Raw genomic sequence first — 23,505 nt, forward strand, 5'->3', positions numbered from 1 at the left:
CTAAAACTTTGGTAGGTAGTTTTAAACTTTGTATCCAAAAAAAAAAAAAAAGGAAATCTTGTTACAGTGAAGGGCAAGGATTATTTTTTCATTCTTCCAATTTTTTTGGAAAAAAAAAACTTGATTATTTTATCTCTTAAAAGCTGAAAAACTGCATTATTTTGATGCAGGATATTGAGATGTTATGATGTAATATTCAACTGACAAGCTGTCAACAAAAAATGCAACTTTTTAAAAATGGCCTTTCATATTTGTCTCAAACCGTATGTCATGTTTGTTTGGCTTATAATTTGATGAATTATTCAGTTTTTGTTATTGCAAGCATCGATATAGAACCAACTTATGCTCGTGTTAATTCACATAAGCGCGCACCAGTAAAATTAAGTAACACACATCTAGCACAAGTGCTGCACCCAACTGCGTACATGCCATTCAATACCAATACATGATGTTATGAGTCTTCATTATTTAGCCAATCATAAGCTGAACAAACTATAGCATAATGGTTGTCATTCCGAATTGAATGTGGAAGCAACTTAAGATTTAATATATTACATAGAATATGCTTTTTTATATTATCGTGTGTTATATTATGTTAATATAATGTAGAGAATTGACAATACAATGCAAAATACTAAAGCTACAATGATTAAACGAAAACATTTGTCTTGTGTTTTATTTATTTTTGTACTGCATTTCTATGAAGTACTTATGACATGTTCATACTTCCCTACACTTGCACTAAATTTATAGAATTAAAAAGGTATATGCCTAATCTTGTTTTTGGCATCCTAATCCTTTAGTTCTAACTGGCATTCTAAGACTTGGCACAAGTCTAAGCATTCAAAATCTTGAGTATAGGCTAGCAGTGTCTCATAATCTTCTTTTATGTTATTTTTTTTTTTTTTGATATTTGGTTTAGAAAATATTTCGATTAGAAAAAATGTTTTCCCGAAAATTAAAATGTGTAACCTGAAATTAGTCTTTGAACAAGTCTTTGGGCTTGATTATCACAGCATACAAGAAATGCATGTTTTTAGCCCTTATTTCCTAAATATTGACATTTTATTGCTAGTTAGAACTAACTGAAGGATTAGAATTAGGCTATGTTTTACTTGGCAAATCAGGATATTTTTTAATCCCCAAAAATTGATGCTGTTATTTTATTTGAATTCCACATTCACAGCATTCCCCTGCAATTGCACATTGCAGGGTATTATAAATAGTAGTTTACTCAGCTGCTTCATCATGTTATTGTGATTTCCCATATACTGGCAAATAAACTATCTCTGTCTGGGAGTATTTGACACTTGAGGCTCCAATTTAACTCTTGGTTTTCACCCACAAGTGGTTTGATCCCTAATATAAAGGTTACATATTGATTCACTCTTGGTTATTTCTTTCTAACTCTTGGAATTTTTACTGAAGAGTCAAATCACCTGGGGAAAAATCCCTATGGCATCACGGCTACAGTCATTATAATATATACCACCTGTTAAACATGGTTAATGCCTTGATCAGCCTTGACATCAAAAATATATAAGGGAATAGTTCATGGTTATCCGAGATATGTGGGGATCACAGCCATATGAAATGAGTACAAAGTCGCAAGTTGGTAATTTCGAGACATCCTGGCTGACTAGTTGATGTTCTTTGTTTAGTTGCCTGGTACCTGTACAAGCCAGTAATAATTTATGTGAATGGCCCATTGTGCCACCATTCACCAAGGACTTACATGTACAGACATATACTTCTGGCTTGAGCAGGTGCATGTAAAACATAGACACAGTAGCCACAGCATTCTGAAACTAGCAACTTGCGATTTTACGCTCATTTCGAGGTAGCAGGTCACATATTGTTGTAAAAAATAATGTTTTGGAAGACATGACCTTAATCTTCCACAAAGGGAGTGTGAATTTCAATGGGGTTACCTGAGTGGGTGACTCCATTTGAAATTCACACTCCCTGTGTGAGAGATTAAGTTCATGTCTTCCATAGGGGATGTATAACTTTCAACTGGAATAGCTTCATACACTCTTAGATAGCGAGAACCAATCAGATCAAGCGTTAGAAAAATCCAAACCATGCATTGATTGTGTAAATTGTGCACTCCGCGTACTACGTGCAATGCTTTCGCACACATTTGCATTGACTTGATTCATTTTTCAGGCTGGTTAATGCATTTATAGTTGGTTCTATTTTTCAACATTTTTAGTGATAATTTTGTTATAAAAACAGTAAAAATCACTTTTTTTTTTCTTCTTGTGTATGAAATAGGTTAATGAACACGTATTACTTGTTCGGAGAGAAATTAGACAAAATGTGATGTTGATGCGTCTAATGCACTGTGCATTAGACGCATCAACATCAGTGCGTGTGCATTATTTTGTCTACTCTCCCAACACGTAATACACGTTCATTAACCTATAATTATTGTATATGCTCCACAAAAATATAAGTGCCTTTTGTAATTATGTGTGCAAGAAAATTGTGCATATTTCGTTAGTTCCATAGATTTGTGACATTTTCATGCTCACAAATATTTTGTCCTACAGACCTTTATCAACACAAAAATGAGGCAAGGTTATCTTGAAATTGATAAAGTTTTGTTCCAGGAAAATATTACAGAAGCGTTTTCTAGATACAACATGAACACTTTTTTCTCAGTATAATAGTTTGTATGTCTTCATCTCCACTACAGCACCAACAACTGACGCCAGTCCATACATCACTTCTTCAACCATAGCAATCTATCATGTCACCTTTCTTCTCCCGACACCAACATATGCACATTCTTTTCTGTTGACAACATATGTGCGCATCTGTCTGCGCCCACCACTGCTGCGAGTCTATGCGCGTCGTACTTTGAGTACAGCACCATGCATGTGTGCTCAGTAACGGTACCTCGTCTTGAGTCCAGCATGTTGCAAAGTTCACTATAGTAATGTGGATAGGATGGTAGCTGGTAGAAGATGAGGTTAGTAATTCCACGAAGCTTGTACCTGCATATGGGGCAAAAACGGTAAACTTTGTTAGAACATTGAATTGGTAGAAATACATGGAACCCACTAGCCAAGCTAATTCTGGGTTTTGTGACTAAAAGGTCATCTTAATTTAATAATTTGTCTCAAAGCCCTTCCCAAGTTGAAAATCTAATTAGGAATGTGGGACAAGCTTTTTGACAAGAATATACCACCTTTCATCTCTCAAGGAGGACTTAGGCTATTTTCACATCTGACATGAGATTTTTGTGTGGTGGATTTGAAAGAAAAAAAAAAACAGAAAAAAAGTGAAATTTACTCAATCCATCAGGAATAACACGCAAAAGGCAGGCAATTTTACTAAGGCCTACAAAAATTGTTTGATTGGCGTAACCCGACCGACCCTCAAAATTGGCCCGACCCTAAAAATAAGCCCGACCCTAGACTTTTTTCTTATTTTTTGCAAAAATTTAAAATTTAAATTTAAAAAAAAAGTTCCAAAAGCCTTTATCATACGCAATTTACAGCTTAAAATGAGTGTAAAAAAATAATTTAAAAAAAATTGCCGACCGACCTACCCTAATTTTTTTTTAATGTTTCACCAATCAAGCAATTGTTTTAGGCCTAAAGCACGCGGGGACCTTTGAGACAAACTATTCAATTAGGATGACCTAAATTGAAATCCCTGCACATGATACCTTGCAAGTTCAGAGTCTATTGGTGTAATCAATGCTATGACTTTCTTATCTAGACTGTGAAGCCTTGATATGAGTCATATATCATAGCCATGGATTGGAAGTACAGTCTCATCATCACAAGCACAACTTAGCCCATTTAAATCATCCTTTGCTTTGGCCAATCAATCGATTGATCATGATCTATCCATCAATCAATCCATCAATTAATTGGGAATCTATCAATCTAAATTAGGCTATTAACTAATTCCAAACTGAGCTCCTTAGCACTAGAATGCTAAAATACTAGTTTTGTCAAAGGTCATCTGGGGTCATTTGTTTGTTTGTGTACCCAAGTTGGTCCATGAGGGACACATGCTAATACATGGGAAATCCATGGACCGTTCCAAGCTCATACTAAAAAAACACAAGCCTGGATAGCCAATGTAGGCTAATAAGATGCATGCTGGCTTAGATAGCTTTGATAAACAAAGCAAGAAATGGAAGAAAATAGCAAGGAAAAGAAGAAAGAGAGAAGGCCACTCCCAAACACAATTGTACAATTTTACTCTTAGCCCTTACTTCGTGAGAATATGCTTTCATTGGTATGATATTAACTACACTTTGTTCACCTCAAGTTGGGTAGTGATGTTAGTGCTTTTACACTGGTGTGTCACAAGCGAGCCAACAATCCACCCTTGAATGCACACGTAAACCCTTCCTTTTTTTTATTTGATTTGTTTGGGTTTTGACAACCGTGGATAACCTAAAAAAAGCCTCTATTGAAGCTTATTTCCATTGGGGTCCATTTGAACACTGGTACAGGTTGGGAACAGTCAGGGGTTAACACCGGTCCCTACTCTTTTCAAATATGGTTGTGAGATATATGTTCAGGTATGGCTCTCTGTACACAGGGCTGATGGCTTAATGTCCCCTCTGAAGGACAGAGTACTTTCATGATTCATTTACCCAATTCTAAATGAACCATAGGGAGAGTGGAAGTCTGAATTTAATCTGCAGAGGTTGCCAATTAATTTCAGACATTTTTCCCCAAGTCAATATCTCAGCAAATCTCCACAGCTGGGAATTGATCCCGGGACCTCAAGTACTAAAGGGAAGTACCCTAACCATTAGGCCACGCTCTTGCTTGATTGGGTTAGTGTGTGTAATTCGACACTGCGACCAGCGAAATATGCACCTACATACTACCAAACACAAAGAGAAACGCAGTACAACCACTGATCAAGTCTCAGATAGGAAAACCAAGAGTAATTTGCTACAACATTTGAGTGCTTCTGACATATCCTCTCGTAAGCAACCTTACTGTCTCACCTTCTGTAGAAATGAAATCTCTCTGTGTACACCAGGTAATGTCTGTTTCCTCCAACCATGTACTGCCTGGCTCGCACTATGTTGGGCTGACTTGTGTATCTATATACAAGAAGAAAGACTTGGCATATTAATGACAAGAACATTCTGCAGTTCAATTTTAAAACAACAGTCTATTTGACAAAAAAAAGTTTTTAATTCAGATTTAAATGCAATCAACAATGAAGATGAATATATGTATTCAAGAAAACTTTCTGCCATACACAGAACACATTAAACCCTTATGGAAAACAAAACGCATTACTCACTCGCATATCTGGGCAAACTTGATCTCCTGCTTCCGAAAGTAATTCCGAATTCGTACAAAGTCAAAGTAGGATGGTACATAGATCATGGTACCTGCCATGATGCCGTCACGGAACTGAGGCAGAATCTGCAGCGTAATCAAACAATAACCAGTATTACAATCAAATCAGTTAGTTTTGCCATGAATAAATACCGAGATGGATATTAAAGATTACAAATACTTGCTTGTTCAGATTCTAATAGTGTAATCAATGCTATGACTGGGTCATCAAGCCTATATAGTCTTGATATAAGTCATATATCATAGCCATGGAAGTACAGTCTCGTCATCACAAGCAAATATCAATCAATCAATTAGTTAATCAATCAATCAATCATCGATCAATCATCAACAGGCTTCAAAATGAGGTGGGCCCTCGAACCAAATGTCATTAGAAATAGGAGAGGGGCTGTGAACTTCTTACAAGGGACCCAACTTTTTGTACACAACATCCCTTTCAATAGCATAAGCCCTGGAGAGCCTGCATGAGAAATGTCCTATTTGAAGCCCGATAATCATTAAGTTAATCAATCATCAATCAAGTACAATGGTGATCAAGAGAATCTACTTACCTTTTTCACAAAGAAATCAAATCTTTTTTGCGCATCCTCTGAGAAGCTACCGCACTCCACTTTGTGAAACACCTGTAACAAATCAAAATATATCAAATTAGAATTTTTAAAGTTATATTAACAGAATATTAGTGGTTCATTTAAGGGGGTACTACACCCTGGCCAATTTTATGTTAGTTTTGCATTTTTCCTCCAAAATTATAGCACATTGGTGACAAGTAAGATATGTATATTATAGGGGCAAGGACTACAACTACTGTACTGAAAATTCAGCAACTCAAAGCAAGTAGTTATTGATTTATTGATCAAATATTGGTTTTCCCTCATTTTTGACTGTAACTCCACAACTGTTGTCTGTGCTGAAATAAAATTGCCAGTGCAGTAGTTGTAGTCCTTTCCCCTATAATATACATATCTTACTTGTCCCCAATGCGCTATAATTTTTGAGAAAAATGCAAAAATAGGCACCAAATTGGGCAGGGGTGTAGTACCCACTTAATTTGATTAGATGTTACCATTCCTCACCAGGTTCATGGCCACCAACTTGGAGCCCAATCTGAGCAATCTATTGGACTTTGTTGGAATGGAGGGAGTTATTAATGAAGGACCCAAAGAAGGGAAGGGAAGGGAAGGGAAGGCTATATGAACTGAAAATGACCCCCACAGAGCCATCCAACACCCACAACAAATTGCTAAGTGGTCCTTCCAGCTATGCTGGCGGAACACAAAATTGTAGTTTTTTACCCAGCAAATTTGATATTTTGTGCACAAAATATGTGAGCTCTCAAACTGAAACAGAGCAATTGTAATCAAAAATGAAATCTTCAAATTTCTATATCTGGGGAAAAGTTGCTTTAAAATGACACCTCAAAAATTGATGTTAGATATACAATGTATTATATATATAGAATTGTGATTATATGCGACAAATATGTTAAACAGTTTTTCATACCGATTTTCATTAGTATCTTTAAGGGTAGACGATATATTGTTGGTCGAAGCAGCCACAAAAAAATCAATTTTCATTATCGAACTCAATATATTATTGAAAAATAACACTTTGATGTTTTGCAAAAGATCATTCTACAAATCATACACTTTGAAAACTTTCTTGATTTATTGTTGTTAATGAGTTATGTACGTTTTACAAAAGTGTTGTTGTTTCAGCCCTCTTTACAACATAACTCAAGAACCACAGGACCTACAAAAGTATATCTGTGATACAGTCCGACCTCGGTTATCCAGACACGTTGGGACCAGCTACAGGCCGGATATGCGAAATATCCGGATATGCTTAAAAAGTCGGAAAACGGTCAAGATTGTATGGGGTCCTATGCGAATTACGACATGTTTATGAGTTTAATTGCTTTGTTGAACTTACTAGAAGAAAAATAAATATTTATTTTAACAAGAATTTATGTGTATATTGTCATTCTTTGGTACATCCTTGGCATTTAGGCCTATTTGTGCTGTTGCCGAAAATATCACGGCCCCACGTAGCATGCCGAGCCATTCCATAGGATGGATGTGAATTGATTGCTTGAGTCATAATTTGACCTTTTACATTCTGTACGCAACTCCAATATTTTAACTACTGAATTTAAAGACCAGCTTTCTCATCACTGCATTTGACAAATAAACTGACCCTAAAAGCCTAATCCTACACAGGTTCCCCTCATCAATCGGCTACAAGGTCTGTTATTTTCCTAGGCCAGTATCATCAGAACTGCAAAATAAATAGCAGCAAGGTAGAGATTGTAACATCATGCACGTTTACCTTGCTGCGAATAATGATCAGATCATGTGTCACGGTTGCAAAATAAACATGATAAATGCAGCAAGGTAGCGGCTGTAATATTGTGCACATAGAGACCTATACCATGCTGTGAATAATGAACAGACCCACATGTATACCAACTGGCTATGGCTCTTGATTGTAAACAAATTGAAGATGTCAATAGTAATGGGACGTAATCTGTAATAAATGGATCATTTCCAAAGTTTATGTTGTGGTGAATTTTGGAAGTCAACATGGGTGACGATGGAGAATATAATAGGCCTACAGGGGTTTTAACAACATGGTTTATCGCTAAAACTTGGTCAATTGCATTTACAGTTGATGTCCTTACAAGTTACAAAGTAAGCTTACTCGTTTTTGACAATGAAGATGGAATTTATTAAAAACCTATCAACACTATATGTGACGTGCCATGTCAAAAGGAGACACTTTTGGGCAGGATCGTAAATGGAGAAATAGCAAAAAATTTACGCGGGGTGATTTTTTCACAATTTGGGTTTGTTGCGAATTTGTAATGTTATTAATGTAAAAAATATTGTCTGATAGTTTCAGACCCGAATATAACTAGCATCTTGTAGTTTTGGAGACATTTTTCAAGGTAATTCCTACTCTCAACATTGTCAATAATATTTGTAAAGGCCGATATCTCAATTTCCAATTTTATAATACTATAACTTACTTAGGAATGTCCGATTACATTGGGGAAAACGGCATTGTGGAGCAAAATATCTCTTTATTTAAGATATTATATGTAAAAACCTCCAAATTGTTAGCCTGCCCAAAAGTGTCTCCTTTTGACATGACACATCACATATTATTCAGCTTGCAAAATGGGTCCGGATAACAGAGGTATCTGGATAATTGAGGGCCGGATAATCGAGGTCGGACTGTATTTGAATTCTTCTACACCCTCGCTATTAAATGATCAATGCAATTTTTGCCAAAGCTCACCACCATTCGCAAAATGCTGTGAACTACCAAATCGCAACAGTTTAAAATAGTTGCTAACCTTAAATGTAGGTTTCGACACAAACTCAATATCTTCGCTTAGGAATGTCCGATTACATTGGGGAAAACGGCATTGTGGAGCAAAATATCTCTTTATTTAAGATATGTAAAAACCTCCAAATTGTTACCCTGCCCAAAAGTGTCTCCTTTTGACATGACACGTCACATATTATTCAGCTTGCAAAAAGTGTCCGGATAACAGAGGTGTCTGGATAATTGAGGGCTGGATAATCGAGATCGGACTGTATTTGAATTCTTCTACACACTCGCTATTAAATGATCAATGCAAATTTTGCCAAAGCTCACCACCATTCGCAAAATGCTGTGAACTACCAAATCGCAACAGTTTAAGATAGTTGCTAACCTTAAATGTAGGTTTTCGACACCTGTCGTGTTTGGATGTGATGGGTCGCATACATTGAACACACAATAAGATCAATTAAACCAGGTTAATATTAACAGGGTTTATAACACATTAACAATTATATTTACTGTTAATAAGATCATATTGACATTGGCTTTGAATTAAAGTATATAACTTCCCCGTCTTTCAGGGTTTGGTATCAGCAACTTTTGACCTATCATGGTTGCCAAACTACATCCTATGCACACAATTGGGCTGTTTTGGGCTACTTTTCAATCTTGTGAAGGTGTATTTGTGTATGTAGACCTCAAATTCAACCACCACAGTCCAATTTGCACTCCACAGATACAAGTAAAGTAGGTAATGGGGCTATGCATCCTGCACAAGACCATATAAACACAATGGGGAACGATTGCTCACTACAAGAGGAAACTGAATGTAATTAATAAGAACAGTTTACCAACCCAAAGTGTTATAAATTAAACAAGACACAAATCCCGCCTGGCACACAACCCAACTTGAAAAAAAAGCAAGGGAATGTGCCGGCGTGGGATTCGAACCCACGACCTTCCGATCACTAGGTGTCTGTCTTTCTTTCTTCCACAGAAGGCATCATGGCGCATTCACTACACTTAGTGAACTATTGACTCTGCAACTAACTTCCAACTTTATTTCGTATCTCCAAGCTAACACATTTAGCAGTCTCCACAAGTTGCAACATTTGGATTTTACTTCAAATAATATATCATCCTTGCATGATGATGCATTCACTGGACTTGATGAACTATTAACTCTGAGACTCTTTCACAACTCAATTTCCCATATACAAGCTAATGTATTTAGCAGCCTTCAAAAGCTGCAATATATGGATCTTTCCTTTAACCATATATCAACACTGCATGATGATACATTTGCTGGACTTCACGATCTACTAATTTTGGACTTGAGTAACAACTTAATATCCTTCATCTGCGACAAAGCCTTTAGCAAACTTGGCAAACTCACCACCTTGAATGTACGGTACGGGGGAAACTACTTACATTCATTAGAAGGCGCACCCTTTCAGAATCTCACTTCGCTGCAAACACTTCAACTTGGTTGGCAAAATGTAACAAGTCTTAGTACTTCCTCACTTGTAGGACTCGAAAATTTACAAAATCTACATATGGCATTTCATGATGGGTCTGATCATATCACTGGTACCCCTCTAGCTCGACTTTCATCGTTACACATACTCTACATTTCACCTGATGACTATTATGACTGTGATAATATTATCGGACTATTTACTGGATTACATAACCTACAACACATTGGGATCAGAGTCAGCGGCACCTGTCCTGATATCATGTTTGGCTCATCGTATGAAGAAACTATCCATCACCTGAATGCAAGAAGTAAATGTAACCGAGTGATTCCGTTAACATATCTGAAATTTACACAGGCATCACCAAGTACTACAAGTCTTCCTGCATTTGAGGTGCTCAACAATCTTACTTGTCTCTACCTTGTTCTTCAAGCTGACATCCATACAGCCATAGAGGCTTTGAACTCACTAGATTCACCCCTTCAAAACCTAACTATCCGTACATTTGGCAATGCTATCGTTAACTTAAATTCAACAACATTTGCATCATGGGGAAATTGGAAGGCATCATTGCAGACATTAACATTATATGCTAATGAATATGAGTTTCAAGGTGCACCTTTTGAATGGTTTCAGCAATTAAAAGTGTTATCTTTATCCGCACTTGATAATGCTCCAACAACATTGTCTGCGAATGTCTTCAAAGGGTTAAGACAATTATATGATTTACAATTCAAACTTGTAAACACTGATTTGCCTTCATCTGGTGCTCTGAATATATTTAGTAACTACGACTCTTTAACATACTTGGATCTGTCCTACAGAAAATTGAGCGGTGACTTTGAAGCTTTGTGGGTGCAGTTGTGTAACCTTTCATCACTTGAAACAATAGACTTATCAAACAATAATTTTGACAGTAATCAAATTTGGTCATGCTCTCCACCAAATTTGAGAAAACTGCGTGTAGGCCAGCAACGATCAAGTGATGAGACATTTGGTGCAAATATATGTCAGGTTGCGCCACACTTGGAATCATTTGATGCTGGCACAACCATAATCAACTTCCAGCAAACAAATTCTACCTGTCCATTTCTTGAGACTTTAGATTTTTCCGAGTGCCTCTTGCTTAATTATAATAGAAATACTGCTATGCAATTACCTGTTTTACAAAGACTGTACTTGGATAGGATCAAATATACTGGCCTTGCTGGTGTACTGAATATCTTCAAAGCACCTAGATTACAAAGCCTTGTTTTGAGTCGCAATAGAATTACCAACATTGAAAATGAACTTGTTACTTATTTCAGTAGCTTAACATTCCTGGATTTAAGTAACAATAAACTGGTATCAGTGAGCAATTTGCAGCACTTAAGCAATATAAGACAACTGATTCTTCATGACAATGCAATCATAATTGTTCCAAGAGAAATTCTAACTCAATCAGGTCATCCTAATATGAGCATCTTAGATTTCAGTAACAATCCATTTCAATGTGATTGTAGTGTGGAGGCATTTAGGAACTGGATACTCACAGATAACATGCTCAAATTTACCATGCTTGATGATATTAAATACACATGTTTTTCCCCAGATTCAGAAAAAGACTTCAGCATTACACAAGTAAATTTAGATTGTGGATTACACCTATGGAAGTACATTTCAATTGGCATTGCTTGTGCTGTAGTTCTAGTAATTTCAGTAATTTTGATAGTACGTTATTGGTGGCACATCAAGTACACTTTTTTCCTAGTATTCAACAGAAGACAAAACCAACAATATCATCTCATTGAAAACACTGAATGTATCAATGATGATGAGAATGGACCCCCTCAATATGATGCCTATGTTTCCTACAATGAAGAAAGTGCTGATGATTGGGTACATGGAGAGTTACTACCCAATATTGAGCAAGGCGATGAACCTTTCAGACTTTTCCTAAGGTATCGAGACATGCGTATTGGGAGAATAAAGTTGGATGAAATATCTCTTCACATGCAAAGAAGTCGCAAAGTTCTTGTTATACTTTCACCAAAATTTTTTGATTATTTTTGGTGTAATAAAGAACTAGAGATGGCACATTATAGAGTCCTGGAAGAGAATCGCAATGTGATGATTCTTATCATCTTGGAAGAGATTCCAAACAATAAAAAGACTCTGTTATTTAGACAATTACTCTGTAAAGTCCAGTGCCTAAAATGGCCAGGTGATGGATATGGACAGTATTTGTTTTGGAGACACCTTCGAGAGGAACTCAAGAGGCCTGTGCCACTAGATCGTCGGTTTAATATTTAATTTGTTGTACCTAGTGTCCCCCACAAAGGTTAGATGTAGAAAATTAACCAAATTTTGCAATGGCACAACCAATTCAACTTTTCAGAATATTATTTATTCATCCTTCTTGTAAAAGTTTTGACTCTGTATCTTAAGCAAATATTATATGTCACATAAACAGTTTGCTCAGGAATATGTGCCTGGAATGCGGGCTAAATATGCAAGTTGTGAACTGTCATTCACAGATAAAAATTCACAGGAAATAATATTTGTTAACATAAACTTAGATTATTTTGAAATATTTTCAAAAATCTACATGTAACCTTTTGTTGGGACACACATGGTTTAATTATTCACATAATTTGAATAGATTTAATATGTTTGATTTCCGTGGTAGCTGTGTCGATCGAGAAAAGAAAAAATTAATCTTCCGTGAAAATTTCCACTTTTTAAACAATCATTTGATAAAATTGGTTATAACCATTCTGAAAACACAGAAGTAAACATCCCATTCTGGATTTGGTAACAATTTTAGTCGAAATAATTAAAATCTGCACTTTTAAATGAACAAATATTATCCTTTGTTTTGTTCTTTTCAGCAAGGCTCCCGCTAGCCTTCAAAAACTCTGCGTCCGATCGGACGCACAACTGTAAAACCTGGTCGGGAAATGTGAGTCCCACAAAATTTGTGTGCGTCTGTACATGTATATTAATGTGTTGGGCAACAGGGAATACAATTTTACAAAGCCCCGGTATTGCATCGCAGTTTGATGCAAATATTTGACTATTTCCTTTCAGATTCCTGATGAGATTTTATAGATTTATGTAAATATTATTGTCAATAACAAATTACGTGAATGCAAACTTGCTGACAACGTACGATAGTTTAGAAAGTTGTATTTTTGCTCTCGTGTTTGAAAGCTTATCACGTCTCGCTGCCGTAAGAATTTTCATTCATTGACTGGTGACCGGAAGTGTTACAAAATGGTAGTGGTTAAATGTGAAAGGTCAATAACTCGTTTACTGATTGGTCCATTGGTTATGAATATTAATTAAGCTTTATTAGGAGAATTAGGAATGATCAGTCAACGTAATTTTCGCGATTTTTATGATGATGAAGTTGGTAAGCTTATAATCACTCATTTTTGGGCTGAATCAACTTGCGTCCGACTGGACGCAACGGATTGATGAAATTTGTTGAACATTGCGTCCAGCAATACAAAAATGCATCTGGACGCAAGAATTCGCGTCTAGCGGGAGCCTTGCTTTTAAGCATAAGAAAGACCAGCTCTCTTCACAGTATTCTGGAAAATCTGATAAATGTTCTTCCCTATTAAATTTGGAGAACATTCATTTGTTATTAGTTTTCCGATTTAATATTAAATTCCGTTTCACATAAAAATGTTTGGTAACGCTATTTACATTATGATATCGTTATGTGAAATGGACAATGATATGTAACCTTTTTTTATTTCTGACAATATTTTGAATTGAATTTTCAATCTTGTGAATTGAACATGCAACAGAAATTGTATTCTGGCATATTAGTACTGCACAGAACTTAACATGTTTTCTCATATATTTTAATCATTCTGTAACCTGTAATGTTTAAAATAGCTTTGCAAATCAAAGAAATAAATTTAAAACTATGTGATCACTGCTCTTCTCCATCTGACTCATTAGCAAAGTTGGTAGAGCATCGGTCTGGTGTAGTAGTGATTCGAAGGTCCCAGGCTCAAATCCTGGATGGTCAGTGAAAATTTTCAATGGTGTCATTTATGTCTGTGCAGACTTGTGGTAAAAAACCTTTCTCACAGTTTTGCAAATGTTTTATAGTGAGTGACTCCAATTGCAATCTACACTCCCTGTGTGGGAGAATAAGGTCATGTCTTCCATAGGGTGTGTATGGATTTCAATTGGAATAGACCAGTATGATGGTTCTTTTCAAATCGCAAAAAAAATTCATGCAGCAAAAATATTGTGCATTCAACAAAAAATAAAATTATCGCTTTTTTCTATTTTGTTTAAATTAAATTATTCAAACCAGTTTCTGTAACCATCACCACTGTTGTAAGGTTGGTATTACTATTAACACTGGAAATGTGGACAAAATGCTTCAAATTTGAGTTAAAAGCATGCTTCTTTTATGAAGTTCTCCCAAATTGATAATTTTCAATCACTTTTAGTGAATGCTCTTCAAGTTGGCCAAAATATCAAACAGAGACAAAAAATGTATTCCTAGATCTTTTCATCTAGTTTTTGAAACTTTATAAAAAAATAATAATTTTGCAGTGCCCGGGTTGCGCGGTTGTGATCATATTCAAGGAAATTGGTGGTCCGCTTTTATTTTAAGATGTTCTAATTCTCACCATATTCATATCCACCAACTTTGAGCCCAATTTGAGCAATTAAAAAATTTGATCCCTCCATGACATTTGACCTCGATGACCCGTGCATGATCCCACCCCCACTCCCCTCCAAAAGATTATTATCACCAGGTTTGGTTGGTCTAAGTATGTTTAAAGCAGAAATATGACCAAAAATCTATCCGATTCTGTGAACAAAAGAGCATTTTGAAATATTTTGAAAAATGACTTGTGACCCTTGACATAGATAATAACTTACATAATAGCTTACTAACTAAGTACTACTCATGGACACTCATGTTCAACTTACATTGACAGGAGCATTATAATTTGGAAAAGGGACCATTTTAGAGACATTAACTGATACCTTAACATACATACACACACCCCACCCACACACATACACACATTATTTAGTCTATTTTTCAAAAGGGGAGTTAATTAGAGGTCTTTTTTACAATGCTAATTCCCATTAAAAACATTGCTTTATAGTATCATCTGGCAATGCTCCAAACAATAAGGAATTTCTATACTGTAAACACTGTCGATAACAGTGGCTGCACACATCAATATTGTGAAATTGGTAATCGTATGTTTGAAAATACAGGCACTGTATGGTATTTTGACAGCATTTATGAAAAAGTTTGGTTGAAAAAAATGGGGGAGGTGCTTTAATTGAGAGAGAAAACAGTATGCTGGCGGTTCACAAACATAATGAAAGAAACACATTCCATACATTGGGACATCTACACAGGGCCTGGCAATAAAAATAATAAATTATCTAGACTCGATTATTGCAACAGTTTATTAGCAGGTATCGACAACAATCTCCTTAAAAGACTCCAGAACATTCAGCGCACTGCAGCAAGGTTGATCACCAGAAAACGAAAATATGATCTCATCCACTTGCATTGGTTGCCTGTTAAGTAAAGAATTGACTTTAAGATCATGGTTCTAACATACAAATCTCTCCACCCACAGGCTCCAGAATATCTTTCTAGCATGCTCCAAATACAGACTGACCGCAGGCTGTTACGTTCATCCTCTGCACCATTACTGTTCGAACCTAGAACTCACCATAGAACATTTGCAGACCGTGCTTTTACATGCTACGCACCTCGTCAATGGAACCGGCTGCCGAAACATATATCAGAAATGCAAACTCTCTTCTCATTTTCAAAAGACTCTTGAAATGCCATTTGTTTAATGTTGCCTATGGACTGTAATTTTATTTGGTTTAAGTGTTTGTCAGCACCTTAGTACAATTGTTTGGTTTTAGACGCTTTATAAATTTCAGTTGCAATAAATCTGCATCAATCTGTACTCCTAAATCCAGATCAATCCGGACCTGCCCAGCACACTTTGCTGTCTACACAGTGTAAATGTAACATAACACTAGTAGCATAATAGGCTATTCCAGCTGAAATCCATACACCCCTATGGAAGACATGACCTTAATCTCCCACACAGGGGGTGTAGATTTCAAAAGGAGCCACCCATTCAGGTAACCCCATTTGATTAAGGTCATGTCTTCCATAGGGGGTGTATGGATTTCAACTGGAACAGCCCAATATATGGATTACATTACAATGCTTCCCATACACTTAGGGATTCAATCATGTTTCTTTAGCTGCCCGAGCGAAGTAAACCACTCAGACACGCCAGACGCGAGTTGTTAATCGGTGATTGAATCCCTTTCAACAACGAAACAAGCTAAAGATGTCTAATTCACACGATTCTTTCATTCGGAATGTCTGTTTGTCATTGCCACTCAACCTTACAAGAAGCAATAAAACTAAAGAATAAAGCGGTAATATTTAGCTGCTACCGCCAACATAAGAGAGTTCATGTTTACGGATACGTTCCAGGCATGACGAATTTTAAGCGCTCATGCGTAACACATACGCGTAACCTTGCATTTTGCGTATACGCTACTGGACTGTAGATTCATCATGGATTAACAATGCTTGGCTCCTGTACAAAGGTATAGGAAGAGTTTTTGAATCTGTTCTTTTAACCACAGATGCAAGTTCAGAGTATGATAGTGTAATCATTGCTATGACTATATCATCAAGACAAAAAAGTCTCAATGTATGTCACATCATAGCCATGGAAGTACAGAGTCTCATCATTACAAGCATCGATGGATCAATTGATGAATGAATCGATGATCCATCAACTGATCATTGGCTGGTACAGATCAATCAGTCCATCATTCGATCCATCAATCATTCAGTCAATCAATCAATTACTCAAAACTGATTCATTCATGTAAATGTCAGAATAATGAATTCTTCACGTAGTGCAACTAGCCGAGATTGGTGGCTTTGAAAATTCAAACTTTTATGAAAACTGATCTAGCACAGAACCAACCCTGTGCCTTCTTTTGATAAGCTTACCTGAGGTAATTGTGTCACCACCTGACATATGGAGCCGTTCACTGGAGGGTTTTGTATCATAATTCGACCAGCATAATCTAAAACATTTGAGTCAAGGAATATTAACTATTTTATGCCATCAATATATCAAGATATAATATTTTGTAGAAATTGAACAGCAAGTGATATTTTTCTGCAAAAGAAAAATAGTTTATTTTACATTCTTTGGAATTAATACACTCCTATTCCACATAAGCCAATCAGAAAATACAGGTATTGAATGTGTCTTAACCACACTCCACAAACTAAATGTAGGATTGACAATTTTCTTTGGATTTATATTTGTCAACTTTTAGTGACAAATTTGCTATCAAAATAGGACAAATTGTGGCTTTTCTTTCTTGTGTATTACTAGGTTAAAAACTGTGTATTACTGGTTGCACAAGAAATAAACCAACTCAATACACTTTGCACTGAATTTTGAGGCTGTTCTAATCTGCAGGGCTAAAGTACATTCATTTGATGCATCAACATCTCAGCATGCATGCATTAATTTGCCAGCAGATTTTAACCCTATTCTCTCCTTGTACAGTCACCAAGTTTGAGCCTCAAACTGGCAGCATATATGTGACACGATCAAGGGAAATGAATCGGGTGTCGCTAATATTGATTTTGAGATATTGGCAAAGAAAGTGTTAAAATTCTTTTGTTTTATATTGTTTTCAGCGATCGATAAATTGATGTAACTTTGCAAAGGAAAGTCGTATCAACATGGGGTTTTCAGTTTCAAAAAGCTATAAATGGCCTCTTAAGAAATATATGTAAAACCCGACATGTGACTCATTCCCCTTGATCATGTCACATATGAACCGGTCACATGACATTGTGCAAAGTTATGTAATTCTTCCTTTCATGTTGCCAGGGTTAGTTCCAAGCTTTACCCAGTATACCTTTGCAGCATCTGAACAAAAATCGTTGGAAATTAGTACAGAAAGATGACACATGCCCCAACATGTCAACCAATCAATTTCTGGCAATTTGCATGCGTAATCCACCACGCAGTGGACACCACGTTCAATATGCTGCATCAAATAAGAGCGCCGTGATACATGGTTGGTGTGAACAATCATACCACACTACCTGCTCATTGAATGCTCATCGAATGTTTACCTTGGTTGTGCATGATTGGTGTTTTTTGCAAAAAATCCTCCTGAAAAGGCCTATATGGCAGAATTGGCTAGGAGTAAATAATCATTCTCTATGATGACACTAAAAGGATAGACTGCTGCCCTCATTTGTCAACCTTCTGGATTGACGACTGAGAAAACTATATGGAAAAAAAGTGACGGATATTGCAACAGGATTCCTGTGGCATAGAGCATTTGTGTCCAAATTGATGTTTTGACCGAGTTTGTTGTTTTTAGAACTACAGAGCGTGATCTTATCACAACGGCGCGGTACACGGGTGCCGCTAGTCAGTCGTGCTATATCGCACAACCAAAGTCGCATTGAATATTTTCAGTAGTCCGTCACGATATGGACTGTAAGTTAATCAGTCGTCACTGCGAAGCATAACAGAGTACATGCACAGTGTAGACGGCTGATTGGAATTAGTCTAACTAAAAGGATACTGTGACAATGGCGGTTGAAAAGTGCTTTCAATTCTGGTACTGCTATACTGCTACAGATGACGGTCTGTCTGTAGAATTTGTTCCTGTCAAATAGAAATAACAAAAATGGCTGATATTAACATTTAAAATTCCTGTTTGGAATTTGTACATCACTGCAACATTTGAAGATTTTTTATGAAGTCTTTGTTTCTTAACCCGAGGTATAGGACATTTGATGTATGAGGACAAACGCTGATTACGGAGAGAACGGACTATACGAACACTCTACCAACACACTATGCAAAATTAGAAAACATAATAAGGTGCATTTTCCCAACACACTATGCAAAAATTAGAAAACATAATAAGGTGCATTTTTTTTGGCTAGAAATTGGGTTTATAGTGCCCTAATCGGCCAATAAACTCCATTATGGACTTGCATGTAAAACGCCTTTTTTTATCTAAAAAATGCCAAAAATAAAAAATGCACCTAAATTATTTAATCAAGTTTGCACATGATATTTTTGAAACATACTGGCATCTGATTCTATAGATCATTAATCATAAATGGTTCAGATAGCTTAAGTGAAATCACAGCTAATGCAGCATTTGGTAGAAGCATAGTCATAGCCATGGAAGTTTAGTCTCATCATAACCACATATGATTTACAACCCAAATCAGGGGTGTGATTTAAAGCTTGTGAAATATCCTAAAAATAGTTTTAAAAATCCAGAAAAACAGCGCGAAATTGGGCAAAAATACCCTACAACAGGCTGAAAATCATTTAAATTGAGTAAATTTTGGCCACAAGAAATCCGAAAAAATCCAGACAAATTACACCCTGCCAAATAATTAAAAACCCAACAAATAATTTACTTTCATGAACAATTTTACTTTGTTAATATCTGCACCCAATGAGGCTGCATAAAATCCATTTTTACTCCCCATTCTGTGCAGATAGAATGTCAAATGGTGTCATCGTGGTTTGGGGGTGAGGCAGGAAGATATGTCGAATTTCCATCCAAGATAACAACATTTCCAATAATTTGTCATGCATTTCTTACAGATGCAAAATTTTCCTTCAAATGCCAAAATTTCCCTGGAATGAGCTTCCTGTATTCCATATTAAATCCCCTGCGCCTACGTAAATAACTGGCATGTTTACACTCGCAATCTGTGGATCTGAACATGTGCGAAGTAACAAAGTTCAAGTTCTTAATCATTGCCTCAAAGAAGCCAAATGGACTGCAGAGGGAAAGATCAGACACTTCAATATCCTTACATCTATGGTGTCATGAAGACATTAGCCCCGGATATCGACGACAAAGAAGAAAGACACAAGACAACCAAACTTTTGTGCGGAATGACCACAGAATAATTTTATGGCTCAATAATACTGAATAAAAAACACATAAAACACAAAGCCGTATATACACAGGCTAACTGTGCAATGTTAAACACAAGAGCACCTTTAAATTCTGAATTACCAACTGTCACCGCCATACACAGGCGCACGAATAAAAACATATACTTTCAACATGTACTTACACAATGTTTATGCTGTCGCCATACTACACGGACGACTAAATATAACAATTTGTAGCAAATCACAATAGTCCCTAAAAGCTTAAAAGTTTTTTCCCAACCCCTATTTGTTCCCGAAGGGGGCGCGTCCCCTCCAACGTGAATAATCTGAAAAAACCGCTCAGGCTCCAAAAAGTAGGCCCTCAACGCCCACCCTTTTTTTTCCCGAAACGAAACAAGGGCGGGTAAGGTGGGTTTTCATTTGAAAGAATGGCCATCAAAACTATTACGGAGCCAAATTGTGATGACAACGGCCAATGCACACGCCTCAACGCCGATCGATACCGGGCTAACACCAATTAACGAAAACAGGTTTCGCTAATTGTACTTAAATCAATTTACTCACCATCTGTTGAGAGCCCACATTCGGACGCGAGAGAAATCAACATCATGAGATTCTTGGGGTTGCAGATGCATGTACTCCATCAAATGCTACAAGAACAAATTATATAACAGAAACAGATATCAGTATGTGAACGCCGACTTCATGGGACAGAGACAGTCAAAATTGTAATACTTTCCAAAATCCTGCAAAAGAGAAGACTTTTCCTATAGTTTTGTACATGGAACTATTATTATCTGAAAATTTTATGAAACCTTCAATTTTTTATTATTGCAAATTGTAACAAAGACAATTTATTTCCTCTCTTTAATTAATTTTGTACCCAATGCCTTAGTATAGCTGTTTATATTAAACTCAAATCTAAGTTTTATATCAACTAGAATGTCATGTCTTTCATTAAGTGCCCCCCCCACACTGCCTTTTTTGCCCATTTGCCTCCAAAGACCACATATTTGTTAAGGCCGGCGTTGACACGTCTTCTGTCAGAATCCTGTTGACAAAGTGAATTATATCAATATTCTTCTTCCATGGCGACATAAAAGTTCAGTGCTCAGGAAATGGCCCAGTAAAATCATTTTTACTCAAAATATTGGCCAATGTATTTTCAACAAAATGTAGTGCCAAATCTGATCTTTTACCTAATATTTCACCAACTTTTCTTGTTATTTGCCTGCACGGGTCATACTTTTGGTAGTATTTTGCCTTGTTTTCTGGTGTAAGTGTACACTTGATCGCTGTGGCCACTATGAATTTTGCTAATGATTTTTCTAGATATTTTTAGGAAATTTTTAGGAAATTTCCCTAAAATTATGAAAAAAAAGGTCCTGGTAAGTTTCAGAATCAAAATGTATGTTGACACACTGTCGACGTCAAGATACGAAATATGTCGACATCAAACAACAGTGCCAACACCGGCCCTAATTTATTGTGTTTTCCCCAAAAGACCCCTCCTTCCCCACAGACCTCATATTTGTTTCCCCCAAACAATGACTCCTCCTTACAACTCTTGATTTTAGCCAATGATTGCAAGTTCAGAGTATGATAGTGTAAGCATTGCTATATGACTATATCATCAAAACAAAATAGTCTCAATGTATGTCACATCATAGCCATGGAAGTACAGAGTCTCATCATAACAAGCAAGGAAAGTCTAGGCAATTAAACAAGGCATTTGTTTTACATAGCTAAAAAAAGTTGCAACTTGTTTGTATCAAACTCAAACACGAAGCATTATATCAATCAAATTGCATTAAACATTTCATCTGACATGTGTACGTCTCTGGCAACACTGCCTTAAATTACAAGGCTTAAAATTAACTAAACTGATCCGTGGATCAAATTCTTGAATCATTAAATAAAGTATCTTGAAAGTTGAACCCAGTTGAAAAAAGTTCAAACAAGTAGACCGCCTAACGTGTCGTACGCTATTTTGTGCGGTTTGTATAGCAAGGAGATCACTGGCTTGTGCAACGCTATATTGTATGCTTTGCATAATTCATTGAACTACAATTTACTCATAGACTAATTTGCAGTCAACAGGATTTTTACAGTTTTTTGTTGTTGTCGTTTTTGGGAAATCGGACTGTTCTGATTTTTACAACTTTTATACTAAAAAATTAGAACAAATCCAATTGTATTCCGAAAGAAATTCCTATAAATCATCTTGTCCCGTTTTTTCTATAATGATAATGACACAATGCCATAATATAAAGGATACTAAATTGATTGAAAAATGATACCCCCTCCTTTAATTTGACATTACATGTATAACGTTCTATGTTCATCAACTGTGACCATTTACAATTAAAGGCCAACCAAAAAATCTGGAATATTACCATTTTACTGTCCATTTAATCTAGTGGTATTAGTTTTATGAGCATATCAGTAAAACATAATTTGATATAATTTTTCTGTTAAACAAACTTGAACACAAACGTCACACAATGATACCAACTTTATTACATTTATTCCTGTTTAATAGCGACTGCAAACACAGATTGAGAATGTGGGTAGGATATAATTTGTCACTGACAAAGGGACAGACAAGGGCGTTATTACTAGTCTTACAGCTATTCTAGCGTACGACAATAACAAATATCCAACAGGTAGTGAAGACATAATGCTCTTGTCCTAACCTGCCAACTTACATTAATGTGATCCCAGTTCTGCATAAGAAAGACATCCGCTTGGTCCATAAAAAGAATCTCAATGGATGACAGGAAATCATAGTCTTGATGCTTCTCTCTGAGGGTCGGAAAAGAACAAAATTAAACCATGGCTAAATTGCAGACATAATGTATGGACCTCCAGATCTTTCTAATGAAGTTGATGGCCATTTTTGTGTACAAAAAATTGAGGGCCAGCCAAGAATCCACAGGCCCTCACATAAGTTTAAGGGCATTTGGTCCGAGGATCCACCTTATTTCAAGGCCCGAAGTCTCACTCTGCATAACAATATTCACAAAGAGATATCTCAGCAGTATTTTAGCAGCGGAATAGCTCTCGTCTGGAAATTGTGAGTGTGCTGGTTCAATCCCAATACGCCCCTGGTTCAGATTCTTGTTTCACTCTTTCAATTTAATACATGTACACTTTTCCCGAGTTTCCTTTTCAACTGACATATTCCCAAGATCTCACTTTCCTGTTGAGGCACATTAGCCCAAACCAAGGCAGAACTTTACGGTCAGGATTAAGGTACAAATTAAGGGGTTAGGGTTAGGGTCACATCTTAAACCAATTGCCACATATATAAAATGTAAGGAACCTTTTCAGAAACAGGCACAAGCCAAAAAT

General features: G+C 36.4%; 1 protein-coding gene across 1 annotated transcript in view; it reads right to left on the minus strand.

Moving 5' to 3' along the window:
* Positions 1-705: 705 nt before the first annotated feature.
* LOC140162110 (U3 small nucleolar RNA-associated protein 25 homolog) overlaps positions 706-23,505 on the minus strand; it is a 35,512-nt gene continuing 12,712 nt past the window's right edge. The window contains exons 14-21 of the mRNA XM_072185419.1: positions 22,860-22,956; positions 20,716-20,801; positions 18,806-18,888; positions 17,196-17,272; positions 5,903-5,974; positions 5,293-5,417; positions 4,988-5,086; positions 706-3,002 (exon numbers count right to left, since the gene is read on the minus strand). Coding sequence (XP_072041520.1) covers positions 2,759-3,002; positions 4,988-5,086; positions 5,293-5,417; positions 5,903-5,974; positions 17,196-17,272; positions 18,806-18,888; positions 20,716-20,801; positions 22,860-22,956 — 883 coding nt within the window. The 3' untranslated portion in view covers positions 706-2,758. The remainder of the gene's footprint in view (positions 3,003-4,987; positions 5,087-5,292; positions 5,418-5,902; positions 5,975-17,195; positions 17,273-18,805; positions 18,889-20,715; positions 20,802-22,859; positions 22,957-23,505) is intronic.

Source organism: Amphiura filiformis, chromosome 1 (assembly GCF_039555335.1).
Source record: "Amphiura filiformis chromosome 1, Afil_fr2py, whole genome shotgun sequence".
Taxonomy (NCBI): Eukaryota; Metazoa; Echinodermata; class Ophiuroidea; order Amphilepidida; family Amphiuridae; genus Amphiura; species Amphiura filiformis.